The 19,389-nt window shown below is 47.4% G+C and overlaps 1 protein-coding gene and 1 long non-coding RNA gene across 29 annotated transcripts in view; one reads left to right on the forward strand and one right to left on the reverse strand.

Moving 5' to 3' along the window:
* LOC117001858 overlaps positions 1 to 8,724 on the reverse strand; it is a 47,788-nt gene extending 39,064 nt beyond the window's left edge. For 24 of the 25 annotated variants that reach the window (XR_004419149.1, XR_004419157.1, XR_004419155.1 and 21 more), the window contains exon 1: positions 6,274 to 8,724. This is a non-coding gene — a long non-coding RNA (uncharacterized LOC117001858). The remainder of the gene's footprint in view (positions 1 to 6,273) is intronic. The other variant, XR_004419146.1, reaches the window with a different exon arrangement.
* NR2F2 (nuclear receptor subfamily 2 group F member 2) lies at positions 5,159 to 18,712 on the forward strand. Of its 4 annotated transcripts, XM_033070510.2 has the most exons (4): positions 5,159 to 5,177; positions 5,568 to 5,629; positions 13,375 to 13,902; positions 17,059 to 18,712. In XM_033070510.2, the coding sequence occupies exons 2-4, from the start codon at positions 5,587 to 5,589 to the stop codon at positions 17,331 to 17,333; spliced, it is 846 nt and encodes a 281-aa protein (XP_032926401.1). In that variant the 5' UTR covers positions 5,159 to 5,177; positions 5,568 to 5,586; the 3' UTR covers positions 17,334 to 18,712. The 4 variants fall into 4 exon arrangements, with proteins under 4 accessions (XP_032926401.1, XP_032926400.1, XP_032926399.1 ...); XM_033070509.2 differs by lacking the exon at positions 5,159 to 5,177 and having other exon boundaries at positions 5,408 to 5,629; positions 13,354 to 13,902; XM_033070508.1 differs by lacking the exons at positions 5,159 to 5,177; positions 5,568 to 5,629 and adding an exon at positions 10,103 to 10,564.
* Positions 18,713 to 19,389: the final 677 nt, after the last annotated feature.

The following is a 19,389-nucleotide window of genomic DNA, read 5'->3' on the forward strand; positions in this document are numbered from 1 at the left end:
TCATCCTATTTTCTGCTAAAGAAAAATACGCGGAGAGAAGGTAGCATGTGAACACGGGCCAAACATCACGGATTAGAGGCAAAAATAAAATACTACTACTAATAATAATAATCCTGAGCATCCCCAGAGAACGCATCTTAACGTCGCATGGCAGAGCCCTGCCCTACTCCCAGCTTTCTGCCCTTTGGCACTCAGATATTTGCTTGTCTCCAGCAAAGTTTTCTTTAATCCGCCGAGACACCCCAGGGCTGTACCTGAGCCACGGCTAAATTGCTCCCTACGACGCATAAAATCCTGCAGCAAAAACTCCCCAACTTCAATACTTAGAGCAAGGGCTGGTTTTAGCCATTTTGTCATTTGCAGAAATGCTGAATTTTTAATTTTTTTTATAATTTTTTTTTATGCCACTTGTGGTCACCCTCGAATGGCAGTAATCTGTAGATTACATATTACGAGCCTTGTCATTACGTGGATAAAATGAGGTGGTTAAACGCTAAAATCCATTTTACTCACCACATTTGCTTGTGGGGAGGGAGGGGGGCGGGAAGGAGAGGGGAGAACAAACTTGTAGGAGAAGGATTTAAAGCCCTCGGATGGGAGCTGGATGTGCCCTCGCTTCTGCTGTCAGAGCCCTCTCTGCCTGGTGGGTACACGGGCTGGGCACCCCTCAACTTCACCTCCAAGGCAGGCGCCCGATCACTCCAGCCCTCTCCCTCGCTCCTGAGCCTTTTGTCCCCTTTTTCGTGGTATCTCAGCTTTGCTCCACAGAGGCGACTTTTCTCTGCCTCTCCTGGATTTGCTCTGTAGCATTTCTAGGCTCCCACTCTCCAGCTCTCCCCCCGTTTGCCTCTTTCATCTGTGTCCCTGATCCCTCTCCAGCTGATGTGATTCTTTAGAAATGTGGGTCTTATCCCGTCCCTACCTTTGCCGGCTCTGATTAGATATTATTTTTTCATTGGCTCTGCTACAATGGGTTCCTCCCTTTAATCTCTCGGTATATTTTCCCCCTCCCGGTATAACCAAATCCATGAAATTCTCAGCCTCTCTCTTTGACACGACTGGTTCGTCTAATCACTCCATATCGATTTCCCTAACTCTTTTCATCCAGCTGAAGACACATTTTAAAACACTCCAAGCCAGAGTGTGCTCTTTGCTTTATACACACTAATAAAATGATTTACCCTTCTCTCTCTGCTCTCCTCACAGGAGAAAATCGTTCAAGTCGCGGCTATTTGTGTGTGATCAGTAAATATTTAGTGTGGCGACATCCTCAGCTCCTCTCCTGATCAATACGCAACCCAACAGGAGGTGGACTATTGTCCGGGTAGTGACTTGCTGAGATCTCCTTTAGATGAATTCTTTGCCCCCCATACTGTCTGTTATGATTTATCCTCGAAGGTGACCAATAAAGAAAAACTGAGTCTTTAAAAACGTCTCTTTCTAACCTGTTTACCGTGCCATTAAAGCACCTAAGCGAGGAATGCCTCATTCATCCCCGTCCCCCACATCCCTGGGATGGGCTGGCACACGCAGAGCGCTGCTGGAAAATGGGGATCCAAGGGGGCAGCCCCCGCCCCGCTGCTCTGCATCCCCGAACCCCGGATCCCCTCTGCCCGACCCCTCCAGGGAAAGCCGCTCCGCTCTCTGCCGGGCAGTGCCACGGCTGAAGGGCGATTCCCCTGCAGCATCCTCGGGCACAGGGCACAGCTCAGCCTCACCGATGTGCCCAGGGATGGAGGGAGCCCCAGAAACTTCCAACCCAGCTCCCCCCTGCTCCTGACCGCATCCCGCGGCTCTGCCTGCCCCAGGACCCAGGCTCAGTGCTGTTTTGTTTGTTTGTCTGGGGTTTTTTTTTTGTTTGGAGTGGCTTTTTTGAACGACATGGAAAATCTGTAATGAAGAAAATAATAATAATAATAATGGAAATGGAAATGGAGAAGAGCTTAAAACCCGTTTCCTGTGGTTAACCATAACGAGAGCTTTCCCAGAGCGATAAAATGGGCAGCAAGAGAAGTTCGCGTGTGTGTGTGTGTATGTTTTATCCTGATCTGCTATCTCAGCCCTGGGAAAGCCAATGCCTCCCCTTGCAGTCACCCCAGGGTGTGCTGTGCCCGGTGAGATGTCCGAGGCAGTGTGGGTGCCTGCCTGGTGCAGGCTGGGTGCCTCACACAATGGCCACACAGTTATATCTGCACCGTCCGTGTGTGCTCGCTCACATCATGTCCTGCAGCCCACAGAGGTGCCCAGATATTTATTTTATTCCCCAGCGTGCGCGTTTGCACCTCAGCTCTAGGTCGAAGGCGTTTGTCTGTGCAAATGGACATTGCCTGCACAGGCGCTGCATAAATCCGGGGCTGTGTATTACAGATGTGCGACTGTTATTCAAATGTAAAACCAGCTACATCCACCTGTTAACTTTGTTTAGAAACCACTTTCACTAATGGCTTTTCTCGAACTTATTCAGCCCGTTACTCGAGTATAGGAGGCAATGGAGGGGAAAAATCCATATGAAACCCTGCTCGCAGCCTCTCTTCGAGAGGACACTTTCCACACCTTGCCTAGACAGGGCTCCTATAGAGCGCTTATCTCTCGAATATATCTTTATACTAATGCATACTTAATTGGTCTGTCTTGACTGTCCATATAAAACAATTTAATTAGGGTGCTTTCTGCTTTGGAAAGAAAGAAAAAAAATCTGCCCAGCATTTATTGTATTTAGCACCAATACAGGCAGAAAATGTTGCACAAGTTTTTGGTTGAAAGAGCACCTATGTGTCCATTGAAGGGCGTTGATCCGAAAAGACAGAGAGGACAAGTAAAATCGATTTGAAGCAACCCTCTCTGTCCCTTTCACACCATTCAGACACTCCATTCCTTCTAAGACAAAGACCCAGCGCCTTGGGAATGCTGGCAAGGGAGGGGGGAAAAAAAAGGAGGAAAAAAGGAAAAAAAGAGAAAAAAAAAAAAAAAAAAGGAAAAAAAGCTTCAATCCCCCCAAGCAAAAGGGAGAGCTCTGAAATTCCTTCATATTGCTGTTATTTACCCCCGAAGATATGTTCAACTCCAGGATTTTCTTCAATTCGGGGTCTAACACTGCTGCTGCGAGGAATGTCCCTGGAAGGGGAGGAGGTAATTATGGCTATTAGTGCTGCGAGCCCAGCCGCAACCTTGGTCACTCGCAGGCTTTTAGGGTTAAAATAGCCCTCACCTCTGACCCCTGCGGAGCAAAGTTGTAGCTATTGCCACAAGTTGGGCCAAAGTTTTCAAATCCAGGGCTGGGCAGCACCGGAGGGGGCAAACTTCTCCCTGGAATTATTTTTGGTTGGGATTTAAATCATCTTTAGTCTATTTAATTGCCTTTCCCTCCTCCTTTGGCCAAACAATCCCTTTCGGAGAGGTGGGGGGGATTTCAAAATGCCCTGATCTCACTACCTTTCCCACTGCTCTTTCCATTTAGGTTTAATTTGGCAGATTGTTTTCAAGCATGAAAATGGTTATCATCAAACTGAATTACTGGGTCAGCCTTTCATCCAGAGATCTCAAGAATAAAAGGGGGGGCGGGGGGGTGGGCAGGGGGCTCCCCCCTTTAGGCTTTCCCCACCGTTCAGCTTTATTAAAAAAAAAGGAGTATTTGGAAAAATGAAGAAAGGACAAAAAGCTTGGATTTGTCCCCCGTGCTTTCTGCACACCTTCACGATCCTCCTCTGCAAGGGGGATTTTGGAAGGGGGGGCAGGGGGTGCTCAAACTGAGGAGAGGAGGGAGCCCACAGATGCGAGTACCCCTCTGGCAATAATAAAAATTCATTCAAGTGGGCTATGTCTCCATCTTCCATGTACTGATTAGACTTAACAAGAGTGGAAACTTGTGTAGACCATATTTATGGTATTAACAAGCAGTTAAAAGATTTATCCTTCTTCTGATCAATATTGTTCGTAGCCGGTCCTTCCCCCCCACCCCCGGGCCCTCCCCGAAGGCTGCAATGACAATCGCCTTCATACTTTTTCATCACCGATCGAGGTGGCAAAACCCTTTTGTAATTTTCATTAGCCCAGTAAACATGCAATTAACATGCAGCACTGTGGTTAACTTAATTCCTGTTTTAAGGCAAGGACAAGCAAGAAATGGAAGAGCGTTTGTTCCATTTGTCAAGTATGACACACTCCCTACCCTAACAGTTTCTTAAAATAAAAGCTCGGCTCCCCACCACCACGACCACCACCCCTCTTTCCAGAAACCCCCCACACTGATACACACACACACACAAAAAGGAGCAGGAATCCATTAGTTGGAGAGTATTCTCCTGCCAAAGGCGGTATAATGTATTCCAAATTTTCCCAAGCCCTCACTGTACCGGGGTCCCGTTCCCCCCACTCCCCCCCTCCCATCCCGGGGAAGGGGGCTGCCTCGCTGATATTTCTCGTGGGTGAAAGATTCAGCCTTTTCCTAACCGTAATTTTTTTTTTTTTTTAATAAAATAAAAACTAAACGTGCTTCCCATGACTAAAAGTTGCCATGTTTGTGAAGGGGGTGGGGAAAAATGTCTCCAAGGGTTTCAATTAGCAACAAATGATTATTGCAACGGATTTTTGGTAATGAAAAAATGTGGAGTACCTCTTTCGAGCTGGGATCTCAGGGGCAGTGAGAGAGAGAGAGAGGGGGAGAGGGAGAGAAGGAGAGAGAGAGAGATTGCTGATTAGCTCGGATTCTTTCCCAACTTGCTTTAGCGTGTGCTTGCGTTCCCTGCCGACCCTACACAGGACACTATATATTTTTTCCCCTTCGGTGCATGTGTTGATAGTCCAGCCTGTAGTTGTTTGCGGTTGGCTTTTTTTTTTCCTTTTCGTTTTTTTTTTTTTTCCTGCCGGGGAGGGGGGAGGTGGGAAAGGGGGGGAGGGGGGGCTGAAATCCGTCGCATCCATCCTACCCCCACAGTCATTAACTTAGGAGATTTCCCTCTCTTATTTTTTTTTCTCCCCAATTGGAAGGGTGGGTTGTGAATATTTTTCCCCATTTTTTTTCTTTTCTTTTCTGTTTTTTTTTTTTTTTTTTTTTTTAAGTCTCGCCTTTCCAGCTCCAAACAAGGTGTAGCGAGACGCTCTTCCTTCTAAGGAATGAAATGAGACAAGGATCACTCAAAGACATCTCCTACCTTGGGCTTGGGGATTTTTTCTTAAAGGCAAGGCGTACATTCCTAAGCAGCTGTGTACAAAGCCCCCCCTGAAATCTTGTCTGTGTAAAGTTAGAGTGTGTTCAGGGTGTTTTTTTTTTCCTCTCTCTCCCAAGGCTGATCGCTAATAATACATCGAAAGCACTTCCCTTTAGCTTGTGGGAAATCTATTCCCTTCACCTTGCTTCCTTTTTTTCCCCCCCTGAAGGCTGTAACTTTACTTTTTTTTTTCTCTCTCTCTTTTTTTTTTTTTTTTTTTTTTTTAAATCAGTTTGCACAATCGCTTAGATAAACACCAAGAAGGAGACTTCTCTTTAATTACCCAACGCACATCTTTCTGGGGGGCAAACAGCGGTCTGATTTTTTTTTTATTTGTTTGTTTCACCTGCCAAACTAAAGGAGAGGTAGAAAAAGGAAGATGCAAGCGATTTGGGACCTTGAACAAGGCAAATATGGTTTTGGTATGTTTACTTATAGTTTTTTTTCTTCTTCTTTGACACTTTTTTCGGGCAATGTGTTGTGATTCTTGTGTTTCTCTTTTAAGGAAAACAAAAAATCCAAAAAAGCAAATGTTAGCTAACGTGCGTCTTAAATGATCGTTTCTAAGGTTACGTGGGTTGCTCTAAGGAGGGGAAGAGGGGAGGGGGGCAGACCCAAGTATGTGTAATTGCAGCACCATCAGTTAGCACGTCCTTTAGCTAAATAAAGCAAAGCAGCAAACAAACAAACAAGCGAACAAACCCAAGGAGCGGAGCCGGCTCGCAGGTCCGAGGCAAAGCCTCTCCAAGCCTTTTCCCCAGGAGCAGCGGCCGGAGCTGCCGCCCCTGCCCGGCGCCGGGGCTGCTCGGGGGCGAGCGCGGACAGAACCTGCTCCGGAGGGTGGGAGGGCAGGACGAGCCTCTTAACTTAAGTGATAGGTATTAAACTGCCCCGGATCGCGTCGCCGTGTGCAGCTGGCAGCGTTTATTTGGGGGGTAAGGAGGGGGGGAAAAAAAATAATAATAAAAATATCGGTGGTGAAGGTAGAGCGCCGAGATCCCCTCTCCCCCTCCGGTCCCTTCCCTGGCTAAGCAAGTACAATGGAAAGAAGCTGGAATATACTCACCATCCGAAGGTGTGGTTGGCAGATCGGCTGAGGCTCTAGGCAATTATTTATCCTTTATAAATTTTTTTTTCAAAGTATTATTGCAAAAGACGTAGATCTGACTTTAAGCAGCAGAAGTGTTTTGCTCTGACAACAGCAAGCGAGGCACGGATCCTCGTTAAAAAAAAAAAATCACAAAACAGGATCTCCCCCCCCATCCCTTACCACTATCCTTTAAAAATACCTATTCGGCACAGCTCTCGCAGAAACCGTGATGCAGAAATCTTATAGTCCGGTCTAGGAGTGCCCAAGCCAATTAATTTTAAATCCTTAGGAATTAATCAGATTAAAATGTACAGAAGTTTCATTCTCGTATGCATACGTGAGCCAAAAGTCGTTTCCCTTTAAGAGATCCTTTTCTTTTAAAGTTGAATTTTAGGCAGATAAGAGACTTACACTAGGGGGCAGCCAGATACTGTACTTGCTCCAATCTTAAGCAATTTTTTTTCCTCTCTCACAGCATATGCTCTGATTTAGCACTGTAAATTTTTCAGAGGACCCAACTCTGACAGCCCCTGGTGATTTTCAAAGTACCACAAGCCAGTGGTTAAAAATTGCATTGACTTGGAAGTTCAGAGGCACACAATAGGAGCCACTTTCCCTATTCATGGAACTTCAGTGTGGTGGAAGAGAAAAACACACACATACTACATTGAGGGAGAAGAGGAATTCATTGAATTCTGTTAGACGTAACTGCTTTCCACTGAGTTCAGAGCGAAACTCGGTATTTGTTCGATGCTGTATTCATATTGCGATTTAATCTAGAAAGAATTAGAAGACTGTTAGGCAGCTTTCTGCCAGGAAATCAGCTTCCCCCTCCTTCCTCTTCTCTTTTTGAAACCTAAAGATTTACACCGGCTCTATCCCCAACTCTATTTTAGCAAAATAAATCCTTCCACTCCCTCTCATTAAAATAAATTTACATCTGCAGTAAAATGGCAGGAGGGATGCGTTTGTTTATTTGGAAAACCAACACGGTGTCACTTTTAAACCAGAGCATTTCTATTGTCATTAGCCTCGGAGAAGGACAGTGGAGAATCTCCCCCTTCCTTGCGAGGCGCTCAGGTTTCGAGGATTATTTAGCGAAATTAGCTGCAGTTCATTTTTACATTCATCTCTTCTGTCTCAACCCACTCGCAGGGGTGTTTTCAAATAAATAGCAAAGCATCTAATGGTGCTAATAGATAGTTATATCGCTGCATCCCTCGAAGAGCAAATAGTTAATCTGGGGCATTCTTCATTAATGCTTGAGCAATCAGCGTATACGGCGGCTTTTAAGCGTGTATCAATGGTTTTTCATTTTTACGATCATACGTTCAAACTATTAATATTGTGCGTCCTGTTAAAACCGCTTTCTCTTCTTATTTCTGCGTTTGTTAGGACTGCGTTTGTGTTTTTTCATATGGTGAATTAATCCTGTTTACTTTGTCAGATTCGAGACAGGAAAGGTTGGTGTTGGGTTGTGGTTTGGGTTTTGGCTTTTATTTTTTTCCTCAGGAAATTCAACATCAGCAACAATCTGTGACTAGTCTGTATTTTGAACCCCCACCTTGTCCTACCCTCCCCGAAAAGTGACCTCCTCAGCTCTGGGTTGTTTGGAAATCACAAGGCAGTTGCCCACATTTTACCCAGGAAAGGTTGCTTTCCCACTTTCTGTCTTCCCAGTCCCTGCTGGTCACTGTTTAGGGTAAAGGTTATTTTTTGCTCCGTGAGGATCAATGGGATCGCTGCAGCCTTGTCTTTGAAATTGAGTCACGAAAACATCTTAGCCCGTGGGGTTTGAACACACCAGGTTTCCAGGCAGGACACTCTCAAGTCGAGGTGCTTTTTACAACTTTCCAACCATCTCCGCACCTGCGGCTTTAGCCACATGTATTCTTTCTGCGGCAGAAGCGTGTGGGCATGTGGCAACATGAAAAAGTGTGTGTGAGGAGGTGAGGGGCAATTACTCCCTAACAGAGTTGTGCCCAGGTCTGTGCTCCCGCGGCCGTGCCTGGTGACCGGCTGGGATGTGAGCGCTCATAGCCGCGTGTGTTCGCAGAGGAGGAATGGTCCGGCCGGGCGTTTATCTGTCTATGTTAACACGTTTTCTATTTTATCTCTCCGTCCCTTCGCTTGTTCGAGTGTCTTTTGGCCATTTGCACCGGGAGACGGACTCGAGTCCCCGCTCCGCTGGCCGGTAGCTCCATTCAGCGGGAAACAAACACATCCCCGTGCTTGGCTCTGTTACCTGCTCGCGGTACAGCACGGAGCTCGCGTTACAGTGTCGGGGTACGTGTGGTCATGAAACCCCCGAACCCGCAAAACCCCGAAATAAAGTTAAAGGGGTCGAGCCGAGGCACGCCGCGGCGATGCCGCGCGGAAGGCACGGCTGTCACGCTCTGCGGAGCGGCGTGCCGGGCTTCGGTAGCGTCTGCAGCGGAGCCGCGCTCCCCTCGCTCCGGGGCGAGCGGCAGCGAGGAGCGCTCGGGCAGAGCGGAGGAGCCCCCGCGCCCCGCCGGGGCCGCGCTGTGCGAGCGGCGGGTCCCGGAGCGCCGGGCGCGGGCACGCTCGGCTCGGCGCGGCTCGGCGCAGCCCGGCCGGGCTCGGCGCGGCTCCGCGGGCGGCCGGGGCACGGCTCGGGCGGCCGGCGGGACACGGGGCGGCCGCGGCCAGCGCAGGTGGCCGGAGCGGGGCTGGGGGGGCTCTGCCGTGAGACCCCCGGCGGGCGCCAGCCCGGCCTGCGCTCCCAGCCCGCTTTCGGCGAACGCGCGGCCGCCCCTTCCCCGCGGCGGCGGCGGCGGCAGCGCCGGGGCTCGGCTTTACTTTATTCCACGGAGTTTCACCTCGGTTCAGCGCTGCCTTCCGCTTCGCGCCCGCCGCCCCCCTGCGAGCCGCGAGGCCGTGCCCCGGCGGGCAGCCCCAGGTGAGGCGGCGGCGGCGGCGCCGCGCTCCGCACGCCGGGCTCGCCTTAACCCCTGGCCCCGGCGGGCGGAGGGCGCGGGGCGGCGGGCGCGGGGCGGCGGGCGGCGCTGGGACCGCGCGGGCGGCGGCGGCCGCCATGGCGGGCAGCGCAAGGGCGGCGCGGGCCAATGAGGGCCGGGGGGCGGGGCGCGCGCTCCTGGCCACTCAGGCGCCGGCCCGGTTGCCTTATAAGGCGCGCGGTCGCCATGGCGACGCGCGCTGAGTTGCAGCAGCCGTGTCAAAGTTCACTCTCCCGCCAGCGGGGCGAGCGGCCGGCGGGGAGCGCGCTCGCCGCTCCTCGGCCCACACGCCGCCCGCACCGCCCGCCCGCCCCGCCCCGCGCCGCCCCTCCCCGCCGCCGCGAGGGGAGGGGAGCGGGGGGGAGCCCCTGCTTCTTTTTATTTTGGGGCGGGGGGGTGGGGGGGAAGCGCTGGCGCGCTCTCCCCGTGGTGATTTTTTTTCCCCTCCTCCCTCCCTCCCCGGCTGAGGAGCGATGCTGCGCGCTGGGTTATGATCCTTCCCTCTCTCTCTCTCTCTCTCTCTCTCCCTCCTCCTCCTCCTCCTCCTCCTCTCCTCCTCCTCCTCCTCCTCCTCCTCCCGCTCCCCTCTTTTATCATCCTGGCTGGCTGGGCGCTGCTGCGCTGGCGAGTTGACTCCTTCCCTCCCCCCCGCCCCGCGGCCCCCCTCCCCCTGCCCGCGCCGTGAGCACCGGCGGCGCGGAGGCGAGAGCCCACTTGCGAGGCGGCAGAAGCAGCATAAGGCAGCGCGGCGGCGGCAGCGGCGGCGGCGGGAGCGGCGGCAGCAGCACCCGAGCGGCGGCGGGAGCGGGAGCGGCGGCGGGGACGCGGCGCGGCGGGAGCGGCGAACCGGCGGAACGGGGCAGAGCGGAGCAGAGCGGCGGCGCCGGAGAGGAGGAGGAACAAATAAACAATCATAATAATAATTCATAATAATCGTAATCGTAACGATAATAAGAATTTTTTTTATAAAACAAAAAAAAAAAAAAAGAGCGAGGAGGAGGAGGAGGAAAAAAAAAAAAAGCCAACAGCCCCCCCACACCCCCGAGCCCAAAAGAGGGAGCGAGAGAGAGCAAGAGCGCAGCGGCCGGGCGGAGCGGCGGAGAGGAAGAATTAAAGCGAGCGAAGGAGGGAGGAGAGACAGAGCAGAGAGAGAGGAGGAAAGAGGAGGAGGAGGAAAAAAAAGCCCACAAAAACAAAGCGATCGCAGTTGATGTTGCTGCTGCAAGCTGGACTTCCAAAAACTACGGCGAGACCGACCGCTCTCCGCGCCGAGAAGAGTCTCCTCCGCTGTGCGTGTTTTTTTCCGCTGTGTGTGTAATCTTTAACCTTTTATTCATTCTTATTTTGATGGCTTTCCTGAATGGCTGACTGCGAGCTTCCCTGGACCTGGCCCCCAGACACCCGCCTCTCCTCCTTCAACTACTCTGCTGCAGATCAGCTCTAAGAGAGAGAGAGGGAGATCTTTGAAGAGATTTTTTTTTTTTTTCTCCTCTCTCTCTCTCTCTCTCCCCCTCTCTCCCCCACCCCCACCACCCCTTTACTTTGCTCTCCTGGAGCCCAGACAATCGACTCGCACCTCGCCCCCCCGCACACACACCTCCATCGCCCCGTGCTTCTGCACCTTCGCCGGTACCGGGAGATCCCCCCCACCCCGACCCTCCTGAAAAAAAAAAAAAAAAAAAAAAAAAAGGCAAAACAACAAAAGAGAGAGAGGGAAAGAGAGAGAGAGAGGGGAGGACAAAAAAATAAAAAGACTGCTGCAAAGCTGATCTGAAAAGCAAAGCAAACAAACTTTGAAAATAAAGGGGGAACAGGAAGTTTGGCAACGGTGTCCAATAGATATGGCAATGGTAGTCGGTGCGTGGCGAGACCCCCAGGACGATGTGCCCGGAGCTCAGGGAACGCAGCCTTCGCAAGCCCCGCCGGTGCAGGGACCCCCGGCCGGGGCCCCGCACACCCCACAGACCCCGGGGCCCGGGGGCCCTCCCAGTACGCCAGCCCAGACCAACCCGCCGAGCCAGCAGAACCAAGGAGACAAGCAGCAGCAGCAGCAGCACATTGAATGTGTGGTTTGTGGGGACAAGTCTAGTGGCAAACATTATGGCCAGTTTACCTGCGAGGGTTGCAAGAGTTTCTTCAAGCGGAGTGTAAGGAGGAATCTCAGCTACACTTGTCGTGCCAACAGGAACTGTCCCATTGACCAGCACCACCGCAATCAGTGTCAGTACTGCCGCCTCAAAAAATGCCTCAAAGTTGGCATGAGACGGGAAGGTATTGGGATTTCATTTGTTTTGCAATATTTTTTTTCACTCGCTGCGTTTTGGGGTTTGTTTGGTTTTCCTTTTTTTATTATTTTTAAATAATATATATAATTACTCTTAGCATTTTTAACCTTCCTTTCCAAACCCCAAACCCAACCAGAATCTTTCCTTCCCCCCACCCACCCCCCTCGAATAAACCAGCCAGAAACTTTCTCGTAATGAAAGAAAGCGGTGTTGGGAAGGGTGGGCAGGGAGGCAGGGGCTCTCGCATGCTTTCTCCTGCACTCGTAATTGATTTGTGTTTGTTTTGATTTTGCTGATGGAGGTTTATTGAAAGTGGATTTTTAGTTTCACGCTGCTTAGGAGCGAGATGATGATTCTGACGTGTGGTTACTTTTCCTTCGTGTTTCCTCCTGCATGCTCAGCCTTAGCCCCTGTCCCCCGAGCAGCCCTGTGTGTTGTGTGTGTGTGTCTGTGCGTGTGTGTACACACACACACGGAGCCTCCCGAGATGCACGCACACACACACATACACACACACAAATATATACATATATATATCCTCCAGCACCCTGCCTTACATTGCAATTTTACACAGGCGGTTCAAATTACTATTACAATGGGACTCACCCTACCGAGGCTCTACAGCACTCCACTGTGGATTCCCAGCCGGATTTTTCCTCCTTTAAAAATATATATACACACATACACATCTCCACGCGTGTGTGTGTGTATATACACACTGCCGTGTGCCTGCCTTTCCTGGTTATTATTACCTCACTTTTCTCTTCTTCCTCTTATTTTCTTGTTCCTCCGGGAGAGGCAGGAAGGGGTAGAAGGGATGGGGTGGGGGGTGTAAGGAGCAGTCCAGAAGTAAGTGTGGGGTGCTCGGATCTCTGCAAGTGGAGTCTTTGTGATATAAAATTAGACGGGAAATGTGAGCCTGCAGTTTTCCAGTGCGTGCTCTGTGTCTGGACGCTGCTATGTAGGTTAAGGGTGAGGGGGCTTGGGACTCGCCGGGCTCCTCTCTTTGTGTTTCTGCAAGAGTAACTAACCTTGGAATACAGGCGATAACAAATATAAATCAAGCACATTTTTAGGCATTCTCCCTTCTTGTCGTCTCTCTGCCTCTGAGCCCTTTTTCTCTCTCCTTTTTCTCTCGCTGTCACCGTGTAAATTTATTAACAAAATGAAAGGCCCACTTTCCATGGGCAGCGGGGGAAGGTGCCTTTGGATAATGCCTTCGGCCTCACCAGGGGACCTGCCGGGGACGTTGTGGGCCGATTTTGCCTCCTTTGGTATTTTTTACGAGAGGGGGTGATATATAATACCAGCAGCAACAATGTATTCAGTGGGCGAGAAACGCGTGTGGGACCAGAGCCGGGCATTTCGAACTGAAGTGTTTCTTCCTTCTTCCCTCCTCCCTCCACATCCCGCTCCCCCAGCCTCAAAGCAATGAGCTGGTTTAGGTGTAATGGAGAAAAAAACACACAAAGACGTATCCTGCATCTCTTGAAGGAGGGGGTGGCGGTGCAGGGGAGGGGGGGATGGCTGGACTGTGGTATGTTTTGGGAAGTGAGGAGCCGGGCTCCCGCAGCAGCTCTGGCCGAGCCTACAGCGTCCCTCTGCTTTTATTGTTGCTTTGACTTGACCCGAGAAGTGCGGAGCCTTAGAGCGGGGCTGGGGCTGAACTCTGGCCGGGAAAATGCATGTTCCCCCCGAAGCTGCCCGGCTCCGGGGTCACACAGGCACGCACAAGCACACAAAGCAGGCTGTATTTGAACCGATGGTCGCAATTCAGATATTAATAGCTGTAGTTTCTTCTTTATTTACTGCAGCGGTCCAGAGGGGCAGAATGCCACCCACACAGCCAACTCATGGTCAGTTCGCCTTGACAAATGGGGACCCTCTCAACTGCCATTCCTACCTATCCGGATATATCTCCCTTCTTCTGAGAGCAGAGCCCTACCCCACCTCCCGCTTTGGCAGTCAGTGCATGCAACCCAACAACATCATGGGCATCGAGAACATTTGTGAACTGGCAGCTAGGATGCTCTTCAGCGCGGTGGAGTGGGCCAGGAATATCCCCTTCTTCCCAGACCTCCAGATCACAGACCAGGTGGCCCTCCTGAGGCTGACCTGGAGCGAGTTATTTGTCCTCAACGCTGCCCAGTGCTCCATGCCCCTCCACGTAGCTCCGCTCCTGGCAGCTGCTGGCCTGCACGCTTCGCCAATGTCTGCTGACCGAGTGGTCGCCTTTATGGACCACATACGAATCTTCCAAGAGCAAGTAGAAAAACTGAAAGCATTGCATGTCGACTCTGCAGAATATAGCTGTTTAAAGGCCATAGTCCTCTTCACCTCAGGTAGGCTGCGTTTCTTTGCTCCTTTTTTTATTTTTTTTTTAATTTTTTTTTTTTCTCCTTCCCCGGGCCCCCCTTGAGAAGTGTTTGCTCTTGCAAAGTGTTATTGCCTGCACCCCATGCCCGCTCCCTGCCCCCCGAGAACCAGCGCGGTCTCTTTTCCTTTTAGGAAGCGGTGCCCTGTGCTCTCCCCTTCAGGGCCTCGGATCCGAGCATCCCATCTTCCAGGGAGCACAAATCAGGAAAAAATAAAATATAAATAAAACACACACACACACAATTTTATTTTATTTTAAAGAAAAATAGCAGAGAGGTAAAATACACCCCAACTCCAGCTGAATAATGCTGGGGAATGGGATAGAAGGGGCCCGGGAAGAGGCACCCATTCGCCACGAGAGACTGCGCTCTTCCCATTGAAAATAATATTTTATTTAACAGTATAGCTCTGGGTTGTTGCATTTAATGACACGCATCCGAACAGCAGCAAAATCTGTTTGATGTTGTTAAATACAAGTCGTCCTATCAGTGAAATCACTTTAAAAAGAGGATCATTTTATGGGCAGCCAGGAAGGGAAAAAAGCCCTGCAGGATTAAAAATTGAATTAAAAAAAAAAAAAAAGTTTAATGCTCAAATCTGAGTTTAAAATATGTTCCCTGCCATCTCATAAAATAAAATAAATCAACTTTGCAAAGAGCTGTCTCTGATTTAAACAGAATGTGGCAGTGAGCAGTTCTGTGTCATTTAAGCTAAGGGGAAAAGTTTGCATTTGTACCCAGCAGGAACTGAATAGTCCAAAGCGAGTAGCGGGTGCGAAAAGATCATTACCATAAGTAGACAGGGATAGTATGGAAAAGTAAGAGGAGGCTGAAGCTGCCGCTCCGCAGTGTAATTCCGGGGTGGCACAACCATGACTCTCCCGAGGAAAAGACCTCGAGGTGTTTCTTAGATAATCAAAGAGGGGAGGGGGGGGGAAATATGTGTCAACTTTTGCTGCCTAGAAATAGTGCATGAGTTATAAAGCAATAATTGAGTGCGTTGTGAAATCTAATTAGCTTGCACTAGAGTTTAACCTGGGTGAGTAATAATCCTGATATTAACTCTGGAGGCTAAATTTTTTTTTTTTTTCTTCTGAGGGGAAAAAAAAAATCTGCTCGCTAATTTGTGCAATACGTTATCTCAGATCACTAACTTTGAGGCTGCACCAGCAACCCAGTGTGCTGGAGCCCTCGAAGTTTGGGGATTAAATTTAAAAATACATATATTTCGCCTGTAACTCATTTGGACGCTTGGGAAAGTGGCCACGCGATAAACATATGAATGGAAGCAGGACCTGCAAAATAATTACTCATCAGAGTTTTTTAAAGCCTGATATCAGGAAACAGGAAAAAAATGTAGTTTATGTGGGAAAAGAAGGGCTCACAATCCATTCCTTGTTGTGTTAAAGGGGGTCTGGGGAACGAAGTCATTTTCTGGACTTTGTCCAGGTTCTGGGTCGTGACCTAAACTTCCTTTTATATATTATTGCTTTACACATAAAAAACTTCTCCTTTTTTTTTTTTTTTTCCTCCCCCCCACCCCAAATTACTCGTGCTAAATCCTGAGGTGATCAATGAGCAGAGCTCTTCTAGCCACAGGGAGACAGGGATCCCGAGTGGGAAGGGGTGTCCGTGGGGTGCTTATTTTATTTTTCTATCGTTTTTCTAGGATGCATTTTCCTCTCCCTCACTCAACCGCTCAGCGAGGATCCCACACACGCTCACATCCCTCCCCAGCCCCTGCCCAGCTCACACCCACACCAAGGAGTTTATTTCCAATCCTGCCTTTTCTCCCAAATCACTTTTTTTTTTTTTTTTTTTTTTTTGAGCCTTCTGAGAAAACAATCGTCCGATCCTGTCGTAACTGTTTAATTTATGACTATTTTCAAAATGGGAGGCCTGGCGTGTAAATTGCCTCCCAACTAGATAAACGTTTCTTGTTATCTGATTCTGGGGAAGACAGCCGCATGCAAAAAAATATAGGGTGATGCTTGCAGCTTCTGCAGCACCCCAATAACCCTCCCTGATGTAAAGCAGACGCACATAGATGCATATAATGTTTGCTGCAGCCTCTTTTAAGAGGGAGGGGGGAAAAATCTGGGTTCTAATGACTCGCAGAATATGCATGTGTTAGCCCTGTGCCTAGGAAAGCCACAGGGAGGTCAGGTCACAACCTGTGCTCTTTCAGCACAGACGTCTCTGATTTAAAGGGAACTTATTGTATTTTAGCGTATCAGGAAAAAAAAAAAAAAGGGAAAAAAAAAAAGAAAAAAAAATGTCCAGACCCTATCAGGGAGTTTTCTTCTTGTAAGGGCCTTTAGGTTTAAAAAGAAGAAGAAGAGGAAAAAAAAAGAGGGGGGAGTGGAGGGGGGGGAAGAAAGAAAGAGAAAAGAAAAGAGGGGGGAAAAGAAACAGCTCAAATGAACAGAGAGATCACAGTTTGCATGGCTGCCTCTGAATAGGCTAAACTGACAAGATCAGTTTTAAAGGGCCACTTAAATCAGTTTCAAAGACTGAAGAAAAACGCGTTGTCTTCTTTGGGGGAGAATCTGTTGCTGGATCCGGGGCGCCATTATCTTTGGCTGGGCCAGTTTTTTATTATTATTATGATTTCTATCACCATGAGTAGTATTCCTTCTCATTGCAGGGTTAGGCTCTCCCCAATTATTTTCCAAGGAGGGGGGGGTGTGGAGAAATAGTGGCTCCCTTTCCCCGCTTTTGGCTCAAGTCTTCCCCGCCCCCCCAGCCTTTCCCCCAAAAATACAGATCTATGAAATTAGGCTTGGCCAGCAGCTCCTTGCCAACCCCTCAGGTCTGTCGTGCCATTCGAAATCTCGACTCTGGGAGCTGTGCTCAGTCCTGAAGGAGACCCTCTAGAAGAGAGAGAAATACAAACACACACACATGCACAGAGAGATTGTCCCTTTTGGTAAAACCCACTTAAACTCTGGGGGGCGAGGTGATGGCGCACGATCCACTCTAAAACCTAGACATTTAAAAAAAAATTCAAATTAAAAAATTTTTAAAAAAACACAAACCACCAAAACCTTTTTAATCTGATGATTGCTTTCTTTTTTTTTTTTTCTTTTCTTTTCTTTTTTTTTTTAATACACTTTCTTCTAGATGCCTGTGGTCTCTCTGATGTAGCCCATGTTGAAAGTTTACAGGAGAAGTCACAGTGTGCTTTGGAAGAGTATGTTAGGAGCCAGTATCCCAACCAGCCAACACGATTCGGGAAGCTATTACTACGTCTCCCCTCCCTTCGCACTGTCTCCTCTTCTGTCATAGAGCAATTGTTTTTCGTCCGTTTGGTAGGTAAAACCCCCATAGAAACCCTAATCAGGGATATGTTACTGTCTGGCAGCAGTTTTAACTGGCCTTACATGTCCATTCAATAAAACATTCGAGAGAGAGAGAGAGAAAAAAAAAAAAAGACAAAAATTAAAAAAAAAAAAAGAAATAAAAATTCGAAATTGAGAAGGGAGATGAGAGTGAAAGGAAAGCAAATGACATTTGGGTTCTGGTTGTTTCTTAAATTTCCTTCTGCTAAGAAAGGATGTAAAAGGATGTTACAAGTTTGCTAAGAGAAGACAGGAAAAAAATAATGGACTGTGAATTTAAAAAAGAGACTGTCAAATGAACTTTTACAGAATGCATTAAAAACTCCCGTGTCGTTCAGAAAAAAACTTGCTACTTATCATTTTTTTTGTAAAAAATTAAAAAGAGGGAAAGAAAAAAAGAAAGAAGAAGAAAAGAAACGATGGTGGGCTTTTTCTTTTTTTCTTTTTTCTTCTTTTTTTTTTCTTTTTTTTTTGGGGTAAACTTTTTAAAAAATCTCGCTTAAAGTGCATTTAAAGGAAATTTGGAGTAAATTAGCAGAACGGAAGAAAGTAAGTCTTTTTTTTCCAAATTATTAATTGTCCTATGTGTCTATGTACCTATAGCTGTTCTTTTTTGTATTTTTCTGGTTTCAAACCAGTTTATTCTGTGGTTCTATAATAATTTTTGATATAACCTTGGCTTCTTTAAAAAAAAAAAAATAAACTGTGTATCCTTAAAATATATGTTCTGAAAGAATTAAAACTGAGTCCACGAAAGTATCATAGGAAGAAAGGAAAAGAGAGAGAAAAAAAAAAAAACCCTCAACAACACAATGATGGAAGCGCACTTAAGGTGGTGACCCAAAATCTAGCTTGAAGCTGAGAGAGCTATAATTATATAGACCCGAATGAACCACACGTGTCATATAACTCCCCCCAAATCTAGGTTTTTTGATATTTCGGACAGAAAATGAACTGTGGGGATTTATTATAGGTAGAAGGATTTTGTGTCCAAGACACACTACGGTTTTGATTTAAAAAACAGAAAAAAAAAAACAACAAAAAAACAAGCAAACAAGCAAAGTGAACTTTTGTAATTTGAATTGGGTTCCACATAGTTCATCATGAATTGTTATTAAACTCCTCTATCTGTTTGTATATTTGCAAGCCCTTTGTATTATAATAATTGTTGATATTTTCCCTTTTTAAAAAATACCATTGAAATCAGCATGACAAAATAACACTGTTGGCACTTATAGATAACGTGATTGATTCAGTATCTTAGAGTTTACAGTTTTGTGTTTAAAAAAACTGAAGGTTTTTTTTTTTTTTAAGTGCAACATTTCTGTATACTGTAAAAGTTATAATAACTGAACTGTTTGGTCGAGTCTTTGTGTGTTATATTCCAAGGAAAATTGAAAGTATTCAGAAATTAAAATATTATTTGATATCTGAAACTTGTTTGGCTGTCATAAATGTCTTTCAGAAACCACATTACTTCTCTATAGTTTGCAGTCATTTAAGTCCATAGGCGATTGATTTGTTTACTTGTCACAGTAAGTTTGTAGCAGATGTATTGTAGTGTATTTACCTGTTTAATTCCGGGATGGGGGTGGAGGACTTAAGTTCGTGGTTTATCTCTGGTTTTAGGAAGTACTATGCTGAAATGGTAAACCATCAACCCCCACTCATCTAATCCTCCTGTTAATTAAAAATGGATTTTCTGGGAAAAAAAAAAAAAGGCCCTTATTTTTGTCACACTTAAGTGCCTGCGTAGGAAAGGTATTGTTGTGAAAAAGTATTAGAAATCTGGAGATCAGTATCTATTTTATGATCAGAATGGGGCGAAAAATCTTTTGTAAATGTCTGACATACGCGCACAAGATCATTCAAGCAAGGTAATAGCAGTATTGTAAATATAGGTCAGTTGTTTGCAATGAGTTTTCTTTAAGTATGTGTGATTTTTTATAATACTCCGTAGTTGCCATCTATCGTTGTCATTGAGAGGTCTTCAAATGGAGTGGCTTTAGCTTCTAGCACTGAGGAGTCGGTTTTTAATGTATATATACTCTCAAGTGGATCTCTTTTTTTTTATTATTATTATTTTATTTTTTATTTTTTAACCTTAGACTGT

The sequence above is a fragment of the Catharus ustulatus genome, chromosome 12 (genome assembly GCF_009819885.2).
Source record: "Catharus ustulatus isolate bCatUst1 chromosome 12, bCatUst1.pri.v2, whole genome shotgun sequence".
Taxonomy (NCBI): Eukaryota; Metazoa; Chordata; class Aves; order Passeriformes; family Turdidae; genus Catharus; species Catharus ustulatus.

Excerpts from the sequence above, each read along its gene's own strand:
- NR2F2 (XM_033070506.2), top strand. The coding sequence starts at position 11,117 with ATGGCAATGGTAGTCGGTGCGTGGCGAGACCCCCAGGACGATGTGCCC. Across the intron at positions 11,547-13,374 it reads AGTTGGCATGAGACGGGAAG|CGGTCCAGAGGGGCAGAATG; the intron begins GTATTGGGATTT and ends TATTTACTGCAG. Across the intron at positions 13,903-17,058 it reads CATAGTCCTCTTCACCTCAG|ATGCCTGTGGTCTCTCTGAT; the intron begins GTAGGCTGCGTT and ends ACTTTCTTCTAG.